This window comes from Eucyclogobius newberryi, unplaced genomic scaffold (genome assembly GCF_026437365.1).
Source record: "Eucyclogobius newberryi isolate DKJ021-1_F unplaced genomic scaffold, fEucNew1.0.hap1 SCAF_3, whole genome shotgun sequence".
Taxonomy (NCBI): domain Eukaryota; kingdom Metazoa; phylum Chordata; class Actinopteri; order Gobiiformes; family Gobiidae; genus Eucyclogobius; species Eucyclogobius newberryi.
This window is the reverse complement of record NW_027315945.1, coordinates 25,368,960-25,389,346: the sequence shown is the minus strand read 5'-3', so window position 1 is coordinate 25,389,346 and position 20,387 is coordinate 25,368,960. Positions and strand designations below refer to the sequence as shown.

At 42.1% G+C, this 20,387-nt stretch overlaps 1 protein-coding gene across 4 annotated transcripts in view; it reads right to left on the bottom strand.

The window, feature by feature from the left end:
* ptprub (protein tyrosine phosphatase receptor type Ub) overlaps window positions 1–20,387 on the bottom strand; it is a 192,457-nt gene that overhangs the window by 5,926 nt on the left and 166,144 nt on the right. For 2 of the 4 annotated variants that reach the window (XM_072461221.1, XM_072461223.1), the window contains 9 exons: window positions 19,266–19,283; window positions 16,429–16,465; window positions 14,894–14,991; window positions 12,490–12,606; window positions 11,389–11,543; window positions 10,772–10,907; window positions 10,159–10,308; window positions 7,285–7,599; window positions 4,949–5,074 (listed from right to left, as the gene is read on the bottom strand). In XM_072461221.1, the coding sequence (XP_072317322.1) occupies window positions 4,949–5,074; window positions 7,285–7,599; window positions 10,159–10,308; window positions 10,772–10,907; window positions 11,389–11,543; window positions 12,490–12,606; window positions 14,894–14,991; window positions 16,429–16,465; window positions 19,266–19,283 (1,152 nt within the window). The remainder of the gene's footprint in view (window positions 1–4,948; window positions 5,075–7,284; window positions 7,600–10,158; window positions 10,309–10,771; window positions 10,908–11,388; window positions 11,544–12,489; window positions 12,607–14,893; window positions 14,992–16,428; window positions 16,466–19,265; window positions 19,284–20,387) is intronic. The other 2 variants (XM_072461222.1, XM_072461224.1) reach the window with 1 other exon arrangement.

Here is a 20,387-nt window from a genome sequence, read left to right as displayed (position 1 = left end):
GAGTTAAGTAAACCAATTAAAACACATTATGCATTAATATACGCAAAATTTATGATTAATGCCAGAAATACAATCTCAATTGTGGTGAACCCGACACCAGAAAAGTTACAGAGTGCACCTGTACATACATCAAAGTTGTACCTTACTTTTGAATTTGAATCAAATGATCCTACTACTCCCTGTTACGTCCCTGCACCCCTGGTTGGGAAACCCTGTTCCACACCAGTGACGTTTCAGCTTGTGTTGATGTGTTTGTTGCCGCTGGTTAACGCCCTGTTTGAGTGCTCTCCTGCCGCACGCCGGGCTCACTCAGCACACTGACTTTAAGATATACGAGTGTGAGCTGTGTGCCGGAGCGGTCCCCGTGTGTTCATAACCTTGTCCTGTAGAAGCTCACGTAACACTTAGGGACCAGTGGAGAACTGTAAGTCATGCAAATTGGGCTGGCAGAGACACCAACGATGCATGGAGGAATAGGCTCTGTGGAGGTGGGATTTACTCATTTCTCTGGGACTTTAATACCTGCTCATTCATATGCTTACGATGCACTTTCTTTGACTTTTACTTCTTTGTACACCCTATATCATTGAAAATACCGTACTAATAGGCAGAGTGCAGGACAGGGAGAGGTGTGTATTTTCGGTATGATTTTTAATCCGCTGCTCTAAAAAGTTGCCCTGCTCTTGACAATGTTGCTCACAAAGTAGAGGAGGTGAGGATGCCAATCAGGCTGGAAAGAAGTCTTGGGCTCTGCCTGTCGCACTGTTAAAAATGGCAGCAACGAGACACAGCGTATACAAATGCCTTTAGTAATTGGTTGACAGGGATTCTGAGCAGAATGCATGCATGTGCTTATGCAAATTCCTCAGCATAAAACCATCCAGGCAAAGACACATCCAACATCGAGGCGTGTCAAGGGAAGTGACTGATCCACGTGAACGCTCAGGCTACAAACACAGTGGTTTGAGATACTGAGGAAGCACTGTCACCTGTGTTTGTTAGAACATTGGCATAGAATCACTGCAGTTTTCACACACAAATTCATGTATACAAAATGCTGGCTCTACGTTGAGGTATAGGAAAGGCAATTGTATAGATCTATTGTTTTGTCCCTAAAAATGTATATGTATATTAAACTTCTAATGTGGATATTCACATAATTTACAAATCACACAAAAAAAGCTGATTATCCAATTAGAAAACTAAACAAGCTGATTGCTTTGGGTTAGAATGGACTGGCCTCAACATATGGGTGCTAATAGCATCCTAGAGTTATTCAGGGCCGACGTTGACTAAAGACATGTCCTGACAGATTAGTCGACTAAAGGGATCTCAAAGAAAGATCTAAAACTGTTCCTCAATGGTATGAGGTCATGATATATGACTGGGTTTCTGACCCAAACTGTATTCACAAGACACAACTGCACTGGAGTAAATGCAAAAACAACATTTTTTAAAAAATAAAACAGTGTATTTATATCTTAAAAGGAAGTTTAAACGCATGATTCACTCCCGAATCTTCAGCTTCCATGTTCTCCATTCTGCTGATGTCTCATTAAAATCCTTATAATCTAAATAAAGTAAGTAGTCAGCTAATGCAAGTTTTGGTCGACTAAAACACCATCAACTGATTTAACAAATAAATGACTAAGTCTGGCCTAGTGTGATTGTGATTACAGTCACTTTTTTAAAATCCATTATCCATTAAATACGATGATGGGCATATGATTTGACTGTCTTTAGCTGTATTATACTGTACAGACCTTATTTAAGATAAGATAAGATAAGATATTCCTTTATTGTCCCACATGGGGAAATTTCATTGGTGCAACGCAGGTAGATACAGAGATAGATACAGAAGAACAGATCACTTATAGGAAGTCTGAAAAACACTTTCAGTAGAAGATCTCCTATAAATAAATAAAAACTCCCATAGACAAATAAATAAATAAATACATAAATACCATTGCATGTGATCACGACAGTAATTGCACATGAATATGTGTCACGACAGCACATAGATTGCACATGAATTTCACATGAATTGCACATGAATTCCAACAGCAATTGCACATATGACAGAGTTGCACATCAGTATTAGGTTAGGTCAGTATTGCGAGTGTTCAGTACTAACAGTTTTTGTTATAAAGTCTGACAGCAGGAGGAAGGAAAGACCTACGGAACCTTTCCTTCGCACATCGAGGGTGGATCAGTCTCTCACTGAAGCTGCTCTCCAGAGCAGAGAGAGTGTCCTGCAGGGGGTGACACTCATGGTCCAGCATAGATGTGAATCTAGCCAGGACCCTCCTGTCCCCCACCTCCTGCACCGAGTCCAGAGCACAGCCCAGGACGGAGCTGGACTTCTTGATGACTCTGTCCAGCCTCTTCCTCTCCCTCTCTGTGATGCTGCTGCTCCAGCAGGCCACACCGTACAGGAGGGCTGATGCCACCACAGAGTCATAGAAGGTCTTCAGGAGTGGCCCTGTCACTCCAAAAGACCTGAGTCTCCTCAGGAGGTAGAGCCGACTCTGGCTCTTCCTGTACAGTGCGTCTGTGTTATGAGTCCAGTCCAGTTTGTGGTTCAGATGAACACCCAGGTACTTGTATGAGTCCACTCTCTCAATGTCCCGTCCCTGGATGTTCACTGGTGAGGGGGCAGTGGGGTGGCGTCTGCGGAAATCCACCACCATCTCCTTGGTCTTCCCCGCGTTGATGAGGAGGTGGTTCCGCTGACACCAGTCCACAAAGTCCTGCGCCAGTCCTCTGTATTCCGCGTCATCGTCGTCCGTGATGAGTCCGATGATGGCAGAGTCGTCAGAGAACTTCTGCAGGACACAGCTGTCCGTGTCATGTCTGAAGTCTGCAGTGTAAAGGGTGAAGAGAAAGGGCGCGAGGACAGTGCCCTGGGGCGCCCCCACACTGCAGGTCCGAGTGTCAGACACACAGTTCCGGGCTCTCACAAACTCACAAACTGGGGTCGGTCTGTGAGGTAGTCCAGGATCCACTCTGCCAGGTCATACTCCACACCAGCCGTCTCCAGCTTGTCCCTCAGGAGCAGCGGCTGGATGGTGTTGAAGGCACTGGAGAGATCGAAGAACAGGATCCTCACAGAGCTGCCAGGCTTTTCCAGGTGAGAGAGAGCGGTGCAGCAGGGAGATGACGGCGTCCTCCACTCCGATGCCAGGCCGATATGCAAACTGCAGCGGGTCCATGGCTGAGCTCACGGTGGAGCGGAGGTGGTCCAGGACTAGCCGCTCCAGTGTCTTCATCAGGTGGGACGTGAGAGCCACTGGCCTGAAGCTGTTGAGGTCTTTGGGGCGCGGTGTCTTAGGCACAGGTACCAGACAGGAGGTCTTCCAGACCTGTGGTACCACCCTCAGCTTCAGGCTCATGTTGAAGACATGCTCCACAACTCCACACAGTTCATCTGCGCAGGACTTAAGGAGCCTGGGGCTGATGCCATCAGGTCCTGCTGCCTTCCTCACTTTAATCCTCTTCAGCTCACTCCTCACCTGTGCTGCTGTGACAGTCAGTGGTTGGCAGGGGGACCGTGTGCTGGGGGGATGGGTGAGTCCAGGCGAAGTGGGGAGCTGATGGTCCGGGGCAGATAAGCGAAGAGGAACAGATGCAGGGCATTGTCCAGCTGTGGAAGAGGGAGCATGCAGCTGTGCAGGGGGAGGGGCGGGTGACCGATCAAACCTCAAGAAGTGAGCATTTAAATCATTCACCCACTGTAGATCCCCCTCTGTCTGGGCAGGGGGGATTTTGAAGGTGGTTTTCAGGCTCCTCCACACTCCCTGAATGTTCTTTTGCTGCAGCTGCTCCTCCATCCTCCTCTTGTAGCCGGCCTCAGCCTGCCTGATCTTCCTCCTCAGCTCCTTCTGCACAGTCCTCAGCTCCTCCTTGTTCCCTGACCTGAAGGCTCTCTTCTTCTCCTTCAGCAGAGCCTTCAGTTCACGGTTAATCCATGGCTTGTTGTTTGGAAAACACCGCACCGTCCGGGAGGGAACAATGTTCTCAAAACAGAAGTTGATGTAGTCCGTGATGCACTCTGTGATGGTGTTGATGTCCCCCCCATGTGGGTCATAAAGCTCAGTCCAGACAGTGGTGCTGAAGCAGTCCCTCAGAGCCTCCTCGCTCTCAGCAGACCACATCCTCACCTCACGGGACACCACAGGCTGCCTGCGCACGATGGGTTCATACACAGGCCTCAGATGTACAAGGTTGTGGTCCGAGCTGCCCAGGGGAGGGAGGGGGGAAGAGGAATAAGCCTCCTTGGTGTTGGCAAAAAACAAGTCCAATGTTCTATTCTCTCTGGTGGGGCAGGTAACATACTGGGTGTATGTTGGTAGGACAGAAGAGGGAGAAGCGTGGTTAAAGTCACCAGAGATGAGGAAGAGAGCCTGTGGATGCTGTGTTTGCAGCCTACAAGTGCAGGAGAGCAGTGCTTCACAAGCATTTTCAGCATTGGCAGACGGGGTCACATAGACTGCGATTAAAATCACATGTGAGAACTCCCGGGGCAGATAGTATGGCCTCATGCCAATAGCCAATAGTTCAATATCCTTGTTACATAGCTGCTCCCTCACTGTGCAGTGTTCGGGTTTGGACCAGCTCGTGTTCACATACACCGCCAGACCTCCACCTCTTTTCTTCCCGGATTCTCTAGTTCTGTCCGCCCGCAGCAGATGAAAATTGTCCAAACCTACAATAGAGTCTGGCATTTCTGCTGTTAACCAGGTCTCTGTGAAAATCAAGACGCTGCTGTCCCTATAAATCCTCTGGGACCGCATGAGGCTCGCTATTTCCGTCATTTTATTTTGAAGATTATTTATTTAGTGGCAGCTCTTAGTTCTTAGCTCTTTATAGTTGACAATACAGTCTGTCAGACTGTCAGAACAATAGAATTCACATACGCACAAGCAGCAACAGCTGTTCTCTGACTCACCCTGGTGACGTTCTTGACCCTGAACAGACGAGTGATGACGTCCTCGTCTGCTGACATGGACAGGAACTCCACCTCCATGGGGCCGTACTGCTGCAGCCCCGGCTCGGGCCAGTACTGCACACACGGCTGTGGAGGGACAAACGCTGCTTTACTACAGAAACCTTCAAATGCAGACACACTTTATTGGGGGGAAATCCATTTGGAGCCTGTTGATTAAAGGTGCACTTTTTCTGGTGGAGGTTCAGCCACCAGCGTGTCTCCATGGCGATGTAATTGCCTTTGCCCAGAATGTTCACAGTGTGGCATTAAACGTATCCATCTTGATGCAGTTGACGTAGATGAAACTAACAGACCATAAAAAAACTAAAAATGTATAAACGCAAAATAGATTAGATTTAATGCCATACTGTGGAATATTCCAATCAAAGCAGTAGATCAAACCATAGAAAAGTTACATAGAGCACCTTTAATTAACCAGTAAATGGGCACAGTAGCTCAAAATAACACAAATATATACATTTTAGCTAAATAGGAAATTCAATAGAAATACAAGTCAAAATATTAACAAAAAACATACAGAAAGTAAAAGTAGAATTAACATATGCAGTATGATCAGTAAAAGATTGCAGAAGAAGCAGTGTTTGTAAAAATAAATATCGAATACATTTGGCAATATAATACTGAGCTTTTAGGCTATAACAAAAGAGTAAATGTCAGGTATTTTAAAAAGAGCTTTGACAGAGCGAGAGTTGGAGCCTATAATGGTGGAGCTGGAGGCGGCGCACTGGTGTTAATAAGACGAGGGACAAGGAGACAGTACTGAATTCATGTAGGGGCTCAGAGCCATTGAAAAAGCACTGAGATACGTCGATTTAGCAGTACAAATGAGCAGACTTCATAGCAAGATTCAGCTGCTTGAAATGGCTACATTTTCTGCCAGGAACTGAAAGAGCAGCATTGCACAGTAAGAAATCTGATCAAAATAAGGACCTGATTAGAAAGACCTAAAAAGAAAACATTTTCAGTTTTGAACTAGACTTTTAATGAGCACATTGAAGCCGATAAAGCCTGTGTAATAAAAGGTGGTTTTCATACTTTGACAGAAAAAAATAATATTTACACCACTTTACTTATATTAGTGTAGCATAAATTGGTTTACAATAACAACATTCAAAATCAGTATAAACAGTAGTTAAAAAGTGACTAAATATTGAAGGAATCTGCTGCAGATTTTGATTAATTAAGATCGACAGCATTTCATTTATTCATTCAAAACACAAAGTATTATGAGTTTAAGGATTTAGAACTTCCACTGCTCTAATAACATGAAAAGTTTATAAGGCGATAAATGCAATTAACCCAAAGTGGCAAACCTTTACAAATAGTTTTAAGCAGGAAGAAACAGACAGATTCTAAGAAAAGCTTTTATTGAGTTTTGTTTATCTTTGAGACAAACGGTTCCATTTGGATTCTCCCCTGATGTGGGTATTCGTGGGCATTTGAAACACAGCATCACACATTTTTCTTTTTTATTTAATTAAATATTTTTGTTGGGCCCAAAGGCTTTACTCGACAGGACAGTCGCAGGGTGAATGGGGGAGCGAGGGGGCGTAGACAGCCAGCAAATGTCGACACATTTAATTATTAACCAACTCGGGGGTGCTCCTTGTCTTCTCATACGGTGGATATATTTATCTTCTTCAGCTCTGCTTTGGGCTCAGATTCATCACTCACATTACAAACTTGTAATGAGTGTGTATTAAGGACTTTTGCATTGTATTCACAATGTCTTTTAAATTATTGATATATTTTATATTTTGGAAAATATTTTACAATTATAGTATTTGTCTCACGCACTTTAATACTATCATAACATATACAATTAACATGAATGACTTGAACTCACTTGAACTCTATGGGCAAGTATAAAGAGAAGCACGACTATTATAATAGATTAGGATGTATGCTATTAAAAGACATTAAAGCTTGTAAAATACAGCAGTAAAAAGTCATGTACTCATGAGAAAAAGTGTGGCGCAGACAAGAAAGGACTCTGGGATATGTCTGGAGGGCACAAGCTTATTCTCTAGAGAAGGAGCACGAGGGGGAGAAGGGAAAAACTGGGGCGGGCCTTATCTAGTCATGCCTCGAGATCAATGTGGTCAGGGATCAAAGTCAGACAAAATGCCATGAAGGAACTAATCCATGGCACAGAAAGATATAGGAAAAAGCATAGATCAGGAAAAGTCCTCACTTAATTTCACATAACCTCAAGATTGCACTCCACAGCTCCAAAATCAATTGCATTAAGAGTAAACACAGCAGAAGGACCTTACCCAGGCTGAGTTGGACTGGTTGAGTTGGTTGAGCATGACCACAGCGGTGCAGCCGTAGTCGTACACAAGTCTCCAGAAGTCCGCAGTGGTGCCGGGCAGTGGGTGAGGGGTCACCACAAAAGCGGCCTGGCGATGGAAACTGTCGGCCAGGGCAGCGTTTATGTAGTTGTTGCTCTCGCCTTCAGTGGTGACCAGGAAAGCCAGCGCCCGGTCCGGAGGCAGGACGTCCATGCTGCGGTTCTTCTCACGGTTCCGGGGCAACAGGGCGATGCTGCACTCCTCCACGTCCAAGTGCGGGGTCACAGAGTTCAGAGTCTGCAGGACGACACAGATCAGGTATAAAAGAATGACTGCAAAAACAGGTAAAGCAACAACGTGCACTTGTTTTACAGTGACTTTTTATTACAGTAAATTGCACTGTTAATTACACTTCTACTCTGTCTGATCCTGTGTTCCTTTTTATATAAAAAAGGTAGATTTTGAATAACTTAATTTGGGTACCGTATTTTCCGTATTTTAAGTTGCATCTTTTTCACAGTTTTGGCCGGGGTGCGACTTATAATGTCTCCAAGTTTTTGGGGTATCACGATTAGATACCCTCAGGCTTCTTGCTGAATTGGCCCACATTAATTTGAAAAGTACTTTTTACTGCCAGATTCAGGTGTAGTCATCCGGTCGCTGTTTTGGAAAAACAAGAGGTTTTGCTTCTCAGCAGTATTTATCTTACTCTGAGTAAGCCCTGATAATAACGTGCCATGTTTACAGTTTCACCTGAAAGAAATCCTCTTTGTTTACACTAACAGCTCTGTAATGACCATAGAAATCCTATTGTGGCTGCTGACTGCAGTGCCCCCATCATGGATGAGTACCTAATAGTAACCAACGCTCTTTATTCTGTTTTAATAGCCCTTCATTCTCCTGTAGGCAGCCTGTTCAGGAACTTGCCTCTTTGGCTTCTATTCATCCTCCTTTCCCTAAACTGCTGCTCTCTTCTGGTCATCTTCACACCTGGTAGTTTTGCCTTGGGAGCTTAAGGAGTTTTCCTTTTGGCTTGTATGCCCTTCATCCCCCGGTAGTTGGCAGGTTTGTCCTCAGATGATAACGTCCAAGGGCCCTATTTACAATTGTATATATAGCGCTTTCTCAAAGCATTTTACATCAACCAGTAAACCAACCAATGGGTGAACCTGTCACCCATTCACACACACAATCACACACCAGTGTGAGGCAGTATTCACCTGCTCTACCAGAGCGGGTTTCGAACTGCAGACCATCTGACCAGAAGACAAACCACTTAGCTACTGTGGCACACAGTGGTTGAAGATGTTGCATTTATGTGATTGTTACCACCTTTTGTGGGTTTTCCTCGAGGCCATGGCTGTTTGCCAAATGTCTATCGACCTTCTCTCTCCCCATGTCACGCTACATCTGTCCTTTGTCCAATAAAGTCTTCGGGCAAGGAAATCTTAACGAAACAACAACAAAAGAAAAGAAGAAAAAAGGTTCCTTCTGATGCAACATCTTCATTTAGATTGTCACTTTGCTTATGACCTCTTTTTGAACAAAAAAAACGGACAATAACAATAATTAAAGGACTGCTTTCCTTCCATCTGATAATAACTACATTTGACATCATCAAAATCTCATAAATAATACATCTAAACACTGATGGCTGCTACAAAACACACTGGACGAGAAGAAGACATTTATTAGATCAAAGCTGTCACATTTTCTTCTAATTAGGAGCTCACAATCATAAAGAAGTGTATTGCACCACCTTCTGTAACACACTGGGCAATCTTAAAAGATATGTCTGTCACACAAAACCTTATGAGCAGGATAGAACAGTAATGAAATGCTAAAGCGGACGTGAGCGCGGCTGAATCAGAGCCGAGCTGAGACGGAGGTAAAACATGTGGGGAACACAGCTGGCTCTGCGCTCCCTTCATCAACATCTAAGGAAACACTCTGACACCGCCGTCCCACCAACCACATCAAGCCTTTCAGTGGCAGTCACGCCCGATCACAAGTGAAGGGAAGTAAAGAGCAAACACGTTCGGAGGGATGTAAAAGCGATCTCACGATTCTCGCCAAAAGGAGTGTAGGAAATGTACAGACTGAAGGGGCAACATGTAACGTATCGCCGGGGGGTACGCCGCTTGTAGTCTGCAAGGAGATGTCAATGCTTTGCTTGAATGTTCAACAGAATTGCATTAAACGTAGCCATCTCCATGGAGACAAGCAGGTGGCGCCACACGGTTTTTCATCATTAATGACACCATGAGCTACAGAGAGTTCCTTCAGTCACTTTCATTCACATCATCTAGATCACTATTCCAGTCATTTTGTCACCAGCTTTATCAAGTCAAACTTTCTGATTGAAAAACCCAAGTTAGTATGACATATGTACTTTTTAGTATAGATTTAATTTAAATTGAACTTCTAATTATAACGATTACTGTTTAATCTTGACACACTGACCTGTGAATATGAACTGAGATAGATAAAAGTCTGTCATGATGATTATAATAATGACTCATCGTTCACATTTTTGTTCTCAATATGTTTTGCCTGCACTTAATTATTAATTACAATATCAATGACTCATAGCTCTACTGAAGTGTGTGATCGTGTCATTCTTTTTTTTTTTGCTCATGTTTTTTATGATACCGTTAATTGAGAATAGTGTTTATTTGGATCGTCCTGCTTTGGGGTTGTTGTGTCAGAGAAAAAAGGTCTTCAATATTACCATTAATCATCATATTTTCTGTAGCAATACATTACACTTAAAAGCCTAGTTGCATATCAGGCATAACATAACTTTCACCGCCATTGAGAAGGTGGTCATGATGTATTATTGACAAAAGCACTGACCTGAAATTCATCTCTTAGTTGTGAGGAATTACTCTGAGAATCCACGCGGAGCATCTCTTTGTAAGCCACGGCAAATTCATTGACTAAGACCGCTGTCTCCCCACACAAACACGCCTCCAGAATGGCATCATGAATGAAGATATACTGCTCCTGTAAATCATTAGGACAAACTGTAAATATAGACAAGGTTTTTGTAAGATTTGTTCAAGGTCATAATATAGAAGAGACAGGTAAAACATATGTAGATTTGAATAAATTATCAGGCGAGAGAAGAAAATCCTTCATAAGCAGCTTTGTTTCTGAATTAAACATGGGCAATAATGCCGCCGGCGTATCAAAGCTGTTTGCTGCAAATACACATGTAATAAACAGCTAAGTCAACGAGGGTTTTACATAATCAAAGGTGAACATGTAAATTATCCACACATCTGCTTGAGCACGTCAGGAGGATATGAAGGTTCTTCTCTCAAACTGTAACTGTGACCTTTGCACAAGTCCCCTAAGAGGGTCATGATAATATTACCCCACAAACATTTTCAAATATGAGACGTTTTACCTAATTAAATACATGTTATAGCTGCGAGCTGGCCGTCGGCATGTGCTCATGTCTCACCTCGGTCTGGATCATGTTGATGCGACGGGAGCACAAGGTTTTCACACAGTTGTAAATGTCCACCACTCCCTCACACTCAGCCATGTCCAACATCACGTCCAGCACAATGTAGCAGCCAGTGCGCCCGGCCCCGGCACTGCAGCAGCAACAACAACGACGTAAAGATATCACTTATTCAGCATGTTATAAAATGAAATGAAAGCTGTGTATGTTTCGGTTAGCCTAATAAAAGGTAATAGTTTTTCACTGCTGCATCCTGGGAATAAAAATAAAATGGGATTTTACGGCATTCAATGAGACTGTGCTTTCATTAACAGTTTACACCCTGTAGGCTGTAATAAAAACCTGTGAAACAATCAAAGTAATGTTTATTAATTAATGAAAAAGGTGATTACATTCATGTCCTCATCTTAATTAAGACATTTGAATTTAGCAAGCAAAGTCCAATCTTGCATTCTGATGTCTTGTCAAGTATATCCTTGGGCTATATCTAACTTGCAATCAAAATGTAATGGATTTGTTTATTTTTTATTTTAGTATTAATAAAATAACAACAAATGTCTGGATGTTTGTTAGAACATTTTCACTAAAAACAGTAGTTTGATGGTGGATTGTACCTGCAGTGAACCACCACCGGCCCCGCATCAGGGGGTGTGGAGGCTTTGACTCTTCGTATAAAGGCTAAAAGCCCGGTTGCGTGATAGGGCACCCCGTGTTCAGGCCAGGAAGTGAAGTGGAATTGCCGCACCTCGTGCTTTGTAGAATATCCTCTCTGTAAAATGAAAGAAAACAAACAGCAACAGCATTTAAAACTTTTAACAAACGTTCAGATACTGTAATGTGTTTTGTGTCTTTCCTAAGCCAGGGGAAATGTTACACCAGTATGAGCTTCCACATCATGTGAAAACTAAAATAAAACAAATGATTGCTCACTAAGAGGCAGATGTTTTACAGCGGGGACTCAGATGGAAAAGCTGACTGTATTCATTTTGCATTGCAATAACTAATTAAAGTGTGTAATTTTATGCACAGAAGTAGCATCAGTTTGTGGCATGTTTTGAATTCACACCGGGACAAAGAAAACATGAAAGCACATTTAGCATGAGCCTGGAGTCGTGTTAGCTGTACTGTACAACTGTGTGAGCGACAGGTGGACAGGGATGACTGATGCTCAAGGGGACTGGGGGGTTTCTCATCTCCATGGGGAGCCTGCTCAATCCCTCCCTCTGCAGGGCAACAGCAAAGTAAAGCGACAAGGCAAAGATTGTTTGTAGACAGAAATCCCTAAAAAGAATGTTCTTAAACACACGCTGTCACTGCGACCTGAATGTGCCTGATTTGAATAAGCAGAAGCGTGACATTGTGATGATCGGCCTGTGTTTGTGCCACTGTCATTTCAGTGCAATGAAGTCTTCCAATAACAGCCTGGGGACACTGAAGGGGTCTCGCTCTCACTGTTTGGGGAATAGACACTGGGGGCGTACGTGTTAAGTCCTCTCAGTTTACTATGTGACTTGGTCCCATCACAGTAAGCATTTAATCTCTTCTATTCGTGTACCATTTTAATTCTGCCAGGTAGTGTCAGCTCAGACATTCAAAAAAGAGCTAAATTTATGTAGTCAGGCTTAAGGAAATATTAATATTCATTTTATGCTCTCAAGAAAAGTGACATTTGCATTGAAACCGGTGGCTAAATGTGAAATTGCAAATGAACTCACCCTTTCTAGGGCGAAGGTGCGCACAGTGTATTCAGCCAGGCTCTCGCTCTTCAGCAGCGTGATTTTGATGTCACCGTACATCTCGCTGTCTTCAGGCCAGTACTTACAGCACTTCACCTGGTTGAAAGAAGGGTCAAAATAATATGGGTAGAAGGAAATAAACATTGCCTTCTCAGAGTCAAAAGGACGACACATTTTCACATTTCCAAACCTGATTAAAAACATCAACATAATCACTGAGGGATTTTATTTATGAATGCAACTTGGACTCTATGGAGATGTTGTTGCTTTGCTTGAAATGGTCAGTATGGTATTAAACTTATGCTTAACTTATGCTGCCTGGTTGCAACATATATTCAACTAATGGTGACAAATCGACAATAAAAATAATCATAGTCATCTTTTTGGTAATTATAAATGTTTTCTGGACTATGCAGACTGTATGACACATGCAAAAAGACCAAATATAACATTAATTAATCAAAATATCAAAAAAGCAGAGACACTTTCTGATTTTCACCAATTATACATTTTATTCTTAAACATTTTTTGATATGGACGACTTCAGTCACCCTTATTCAACCTTTATCTGGTTGATAATGTATTTAAAAGTCTAAATTTACAACATAAATAATAATTTAACAAGTTGATAAATAATAATTGTTTGTTACAGCCCTACAAAGCAAAAAACATCTCCAACAGAGAAGTTACACAATGCACCTTTAAACAATATTAGGACTTTTTGCATCAAAATTAAGTCAGAAAAAAACAGGTATCCTCCGTCAGACTTTATAACAAACACTGTTAGTCCTGAACACTCGCAATACTGACCTAACCTAATACTGATGTGCAATTCTGTCATATGTGCAATTACTGTTGTGATTCATGTGCAATTACTGTGAAATTCATGTGCAATCCATGTGCTGTCGTGACACATATTCATGTGCAATTACTGTTGTGATCACATGCAATGGTATTTATGTATTTATTTATTTATTTGTCTATGGGAGTTTTTATTTATTTATAGGAGATCTTCTACTGAAAGTGTTTTTCAGACTTCCTATAAGTGATCTGTTCTTCTGTATCTACCTCTGTATCTACCTGCGTTGCACCAATGAAATTTTCCCATGTGGGACAATAAAGGAATATCTTATCTTATCTTAACCATAGAACCATATGCAAAAAACATGATTTAAGATTTTACCTCATTACCCAAATTATAAAATATATGAATTTGTAGCTCTTATTTGCCCCTTACAAGCAAATCCGTTGTGTTTTGAATCTAACTTTGTGTCTGAGATGAACATAATAACATGGGCTCGTCTGACAGGAGCCTTACAATAGAGGCAGATCAAAAAAACAAGTTCTAGTGTATTTTTCTGAGGGAACAGGAAATAGCATGATGACATAATGCTGTTAAGCATAATAAAGGGCCTCAATGTTTTGTCCTCCGCATCAAAAACATTTTTGTTAAATGGAGATGTTATTTGGATTCAGTCAAAACATTACTCATGTGTTGACTTTTCCCTAAAATGGTCAGGATCGAGAAGCAAATTGGATCTAGCACTAGTGCTAAAAATTGAGCCAATTTAACCATCTTATCGGCGCTGAAAAGCATAGGGTACTTAAAAGTGCATTCATGTACTGCAGGTATTTATGTGAGGAGGGAAATAGGCCTGGACCATTGTGTGACGGCTATTAAAGGAGCGTATGTACGGACAGCAGCCTTAAAAGCTCCATACAGAGAACGCGTTTATGCATGACAAGTACTTTACGCTACATTTTATGGCGCTTGGTGTCATTACGGTCATGATGGAAATTTCTATAATACCCCATCACAATTTGATGGTAAAGCCATAACAGATAAAAGGGGCCATCTATGTAACAATAAAGTCCTTTTTATAATCTGCTTTTGGGGCTGCTATTGTTATGGCTGTACCAGAAGTGTGGGAGTGTGGGAGTGTGTACATAATGGTACATTCAGAAGCAGCGGCGAAAACAGGCAAAGAGACACAAGTATATCAAAGCAGCAACAATGAATTACCTCCGTTTAATCCTTGTGCTGAAATAGTAAATATGGGTAATCTGGCTCTTTATGTGAAATGAGACGGAATAAAGGATTTTTTTGTTGTTTGGTAATATATAGTGACAATAATTGTGAATAGTTTGCGATGTTTCTTTTCACAATAATTGTAACACAAAGATGTTAGATTGTGACATCCCTGCTCCCTTTATACCACAAGTGCTTTATGGAAAAGTAAGAAATACATTAAATCAAAACACAGAGATCAGTCAGAAATGGTAAGAATCAATACTGTACATAATAGTTCCCTCTAAGTTTCCCCAGTATATTCCTTTTGAAAAGCGGACATAGCTGTAGTTAGTATTGGATGGACACACTTACCCTGCCCACCTCCACCAGTTTAGTGATCATGACAATGCTGAAGCAATTCTCCTGCCACACCATCCTCCAGAAATCATACAAGGTCTCCTGTTTGGGTCCTAGGTGAAAAGAGGGTTCAGCATAAATGTACACAATAACACAAGGATCTTACAACGCTTATGTTGAAAACAGGGTATTAATCTAGGCCAAGATAATAATTAAAACATCTCTGTTAAAAAGAGAAAGAGACCAGGGAACAACCAGCCACATAAAAATGAGCAAAATCCTCTTATGTCGCCTATACAGAGGGAAACGCACTGCAGGCTCATAAAGAGACCCGGAGCACAGCCGCTATAGTGACGGAAGCATCTCACAAACGTGTGATAAAATGTGAATATATGATTATATTTCTGTGATGTATTTTATCTGCATAATAGTGATATTTTATCTGCATCATTAGTCTAAGAGAAGAAGTGTGTGACAAACTGCATTTGTGAAGGGGTCGTAAAGATGGGCCAAAGGATGTTTACCCGAGGGGGGGTGACAGCCCAGAGGAGTTTGGATAATGTTTACCTAAGGCTTGATCTCTACGGAAAAATACCAAGTGCCTTGATGTGAGGCTGACCAATGAGAAATGTGACCCGCCTATTCCAGAATATCTAATAAAACCAACCAGCATGGGAAAAAACGGGGTGAGACGCAGGAGGATATCGCAGGCTGCTTACCACAGCTTGCGTGATCAGTCCCCGCGTTTTCTCCCATGCATGCCATACAAATGTCTGATATTTCTGTGTCGTTTCATATTCTAAGTTGAATTGTGTTCTCGATGTGTTACGGAATAGCATCTGGTGTATGTCTCATTTCTTGACAAAACGAGACCTTCATTAGAGGTTAGAAAGGGACAAATTGAGAGTATAAGGTCCAAAAGTCAACTGGGTTATTTGTGTTGTTTCTGTTAGAAAATATATGTGGGCTAGTTCAAATATTGAGGGAAAATCATAAAAATAACTTTATCCAGAAGATAAAAGACATTTGAACTACTGCAAAAACTACCGCTATGTCCTTACAAAGGGTCATCTATTAATGCTAAAATAAACTTAACATTAAAAACTATGCCGCTATTATAAGGGTTGTTCTTATCTGACTTTCTTTCTATCAGTATCCTTCTCAGTAGCATACAAGAATATAGCAATGTACACAATTCTTTATGGAACAATTCCACGATTGTTTTACACCTTGACTGACTCAGACCCGTATGTCACAGATACTTAAGACAGGAAAATAAGAACGTTCCTCTGACCCTGTGACTCTCTTTAATGTTAACACTAAACTGGGAAGCAATTACCAATAAGTAATTAACTTGCATAATTAAACGCCTACTCTTCCATTAACCCAGGAATAAATTGGCACCTTTACACTTATGAGAGAGATTGTTTTGGCAAGAGACGGCGTCGAGAGGGTTCATTGGAGAGATGATTTTATATTTATGACTCTGACAGAAGTCGCTCTCTCGCTCTCTGTCTCTCACACAGGGAGAGGCTGGCGCTGATACTCACCCTGAGTGGCGATGAAGTGGTTGGATCGATGGTAGCCCTGAAACAGAGAAGAGGGACGACTGCTGAGTAAGACATCAGGCCCAGACCTCAGCTGTACATGCTGTGTCATTGTCTTTTCTCTGTCTGCCCGGTATCCTGTGCCCCATGGGCCACTCTGAGGGGCCACTCTGAGGGGCTACTCTGAGGGGCTACTCTGAGGGGCCACTCTGAGGGGCCACTCTGAGGGGCTACTCTGAGGTGCTACTCTGAGGGGCCACTCTGAGCGGCCACTCTGAGGGGTCACTCTGAGGGGCCACTCTAAGGTGCTACTCTGTGGGGCCACTCTGAGCGGTCACTCTGAGGGATCACTCCGAGCGGCCACTCTGAGGGGTCACTCTGAGCGGTCACTCTGAGCGGTCACTCTGAGCGGTCACTCTGAGCGGTCACTCTGAGGGGTCACTCTGAGGGGCCACTCTAAGGTGCTACTCTGAGCGGCCACTCTGAGCGGTCACTCTGAGCGGCCACTCTGAGCGGTCACTCTGAGCGGTCACTCTGAGGTGCTACTCTGAGCGGTCACTCTGAGCGGCCACTCTGAGCGGTCACTCTGAGCGGTCACTCTGAGGTGCTACTCTGAGCGGTCACTCTGAGCGGCCACTCTGAGCGGTCACTCTGAGCGGTCACTCTGAGCGGTCACTCTGAGCGGTCACTCTGAGCGGTCACTCTGAGGGGCTACTCTGGGTTTTACCAATACGGCCTGCTGTTCGCACTATTGTGTATTAGTGATCGATGTCTTATAAACATGCCTGATATTATGAATCAAAGTGAACAAAGTAAAGAAGCTATTTTATTGTTTAAGGCGTGGTATTTAAACATTACAACTTAATCTAGGTAAGTTTTATTTCCATCGTCAGTGAACAAAAACTCACAAAGTATGAACTTGATTCGGCCATATTGTGCAACATTAACGGATAAGTGTGAAATATAAACTATGCTAAAAAAGGCATTCATAAAATAAGGCAGGTAAAAAATAGACTGAAATAAACACAAACCAATGGAGATTTTAGGATGATAAATACTAAATTTAGCACACTACAGCGTGATAAATGTATTACCCAGTAGAAACCCAGCACTTTATCGTCTTCTTCCAAGAATCTGTTATTTATCTTGCTTTTATGTACTGCTGACAGTGACGTAAAGTTTTCCCACATTCAATTCCGAGCTCTAGACCTAAAATTCACACTTGACCAGCCAAACGTCGACTAAAAACGTTACGCTTCCTCCATGAAAGTACACTGCAGATTCCCTGAGGCGCCTGCTGATAATGTGTGGGTACATCTTTACATGTGACAGCCTTTGAAACATACGACAAACGTTTCATATGCCAAGTATGAGGTGGATATGAAAAAACACTGACATGTAAAATAAAAGGCCCAAAGGGGTAAACAAAAAATCTTTAGAAGCGATGGCAGCTCAAGCCAGGCGAAACAGCTCAAGGGATCCCTGGATCTGCACACATTTAAAGGGTATGATCCAACCATTTACTCACATGAACCACAAAGACACCACAAGTTAATAGTCTGATTATCTTATGTGACACAGCCAACTGAGGATTTCACAGCAGACGTAATCTAATAAAAGTAAACCATCAAATAAGTCTTTTGATAAGCCTTTTGAATCTTGTCTGTGGCCAATTGTAAAGCGCTGATGGGCGGATGAGCTTGGCATATTTAAAATGGTGAATGGTTTGGAAAGAGGGATGACCAGTGGTCCTGCCCTGTTAGCATCAAAGCTAGTGACCACTGCTCCATCATTCCCGACAGTCGCCATGGAGCTGTACTTCCTGAGAACTTGTAAAAGAGACGTCGGCTCCAGAGGGACGCAAGTCAGAATCAGAATCATAAAAGGTTTATTGCTATTGTCAAAGAACAAAATGACTGTTTTATGTTAATTTTTTGTGGTGTAAGGCGAGATAAGGCTAAGCAGGTGACACATCATGTCAAAACTGATAAAGGCATTCTCTGCAGATATTTGGCACCAAAAGAATACCAATACCAGTATTGATTCTTCTGGCATACATACAAATAAATACATATTTACATGTTTAAAATTTGTTATTTAGTCCCACCCCTTTTCCCCATTGTTCAATAACTCATATTTTTATGCATTTCTCCTCATTTGATAAAAAAATATGTACACGGTACTATACATTTTTTTGTTTAAACACTATTAATTTAGAACTCACAGTAATTTTGTTTCTCAGATTGAAAGCCCCTTCCCTCCTTTAGAATATTTTCTGGTTTTAATTAAATACTTACTAATTACTAACTATTGGGAAATACTGATGAAAAAAAAAAAGGAAAAGATTATGTCTGTCTAACATAAGTGTTTTAAAACATGTCTTTAAATGTATTATTTGAGGTTCAACTATCAGACAAATGTCAAATGTATATCAAATTAATCACAAAAGTGCAGAAATATATTAATTCACCTTTATAAGCATTTTTTCCTATAACGATATAGTTTAAATTCGATATATTGCCCACCTCTACTACAAACACGTTAACTAACCTCTTCAATTTAACCTTAAATTTTAACCCTTTTCCTCAACAAAATGTTTAAATGTCATCACTTCATCTGACCAATCGCAGCTGACCGTCCCTCTGGAGCTTATCATCTCGCATTAAGCCAAGTGAAAGTCATCAGACATCTGGTGTTTATTTGAGATAAACACACCACACACAAATGGTCTAAACTCAGACCCCTTGCAGACAGGATAAGTGAACGTAAAGGGGTGCGGGTAGAGGAGAAGCGGACAGCAAAAAAGGGGGATGACAGGCAGAGTAAGGAGCAGTACTTACTTCCCTGTTTATCCGAATCTACAGGGTCCAAGGACGAGAGGGGAGTAGAGACAAGACATATAGGCTAGTTAATGAAAGAAGCTTTTAGTGAGGCGCCGGTGAGGTGGTTAGAGACATCTGGAAGAGCTGCATGTCGCTGAACTATAGAGGTGTTAAGAATGTTCTGATTTAGTTCACAATGAGCTTTTCAAATGGGATTTCTCACACAAAGAAGACTAAATTCACGTCCCAGCGATGTGTTGCATATCTACAGTTCATATTTAAGTAAAGGCGGCATTGAGGGAGTATACGGAGAATTTTTTGAAGTCTTCATGGTTATTAAGACAGAATAATGAAAAGAGAAGTAGATGTAAATGTGTATTATGGCAAATGAGCGTGTTCCCAATTGGTTTAACAAGCCGAGGCAGGCAAAACGTCATAAGAAGATGCATTCAGGCAGTGGCTGGGGTACAGCACTATGCTCAAATCTTCCACCAATTACTTATAAAATGTTTTTCAGAGGGTTCAAAACTTTCCAATTTGCGCTGTGTCGCCTAATTACAGGCTGCAGACACTCGAGCCGGGGCCCGTTAGCCCGGCGGTGACAAGGCAGCGGCACGTTGAGTGGTGTTTCGGCTAATGCTGCACCTCTTTGAGCCTGACACCTTCACCGGAGCTACAGCGCAAACAGCAGGCCACGCTTTAATGCACCCTAAAAGCATCTAAACGCTGGCCACTCTGCACTTAGAAAGAAATGAATGGAAAAGCATGAAGTCAAGCATTTGCGGTAATACAAATTGTCCTAAGAGTAATCTCCTATCGTGTCCTCGTCGTTTTAAACAATGTTCATCTGCTTGTTTTATCTGCTACTCTTTAACCACTTGAAACGCTCAAACATCAGATGGAGTGCTACAGATTGCCTCTCGTGAAGCGTAATATTTACTCAGCGAAAGCCATCAAAAGTAAAATGGAATGAGCTAAAGGAAACTTGCTGCCAATGACCAAACTCAAACACAAGTGGCTGAACACGACACAAGCAAAACAAATATAAAAGAAGTGCAGTAAAGGCCGGGAACAGAGAGAGAGTGTGATTTGTACAACTGAGAAACGCCATCACAATATTGTAACAGGAAAAGTACAATT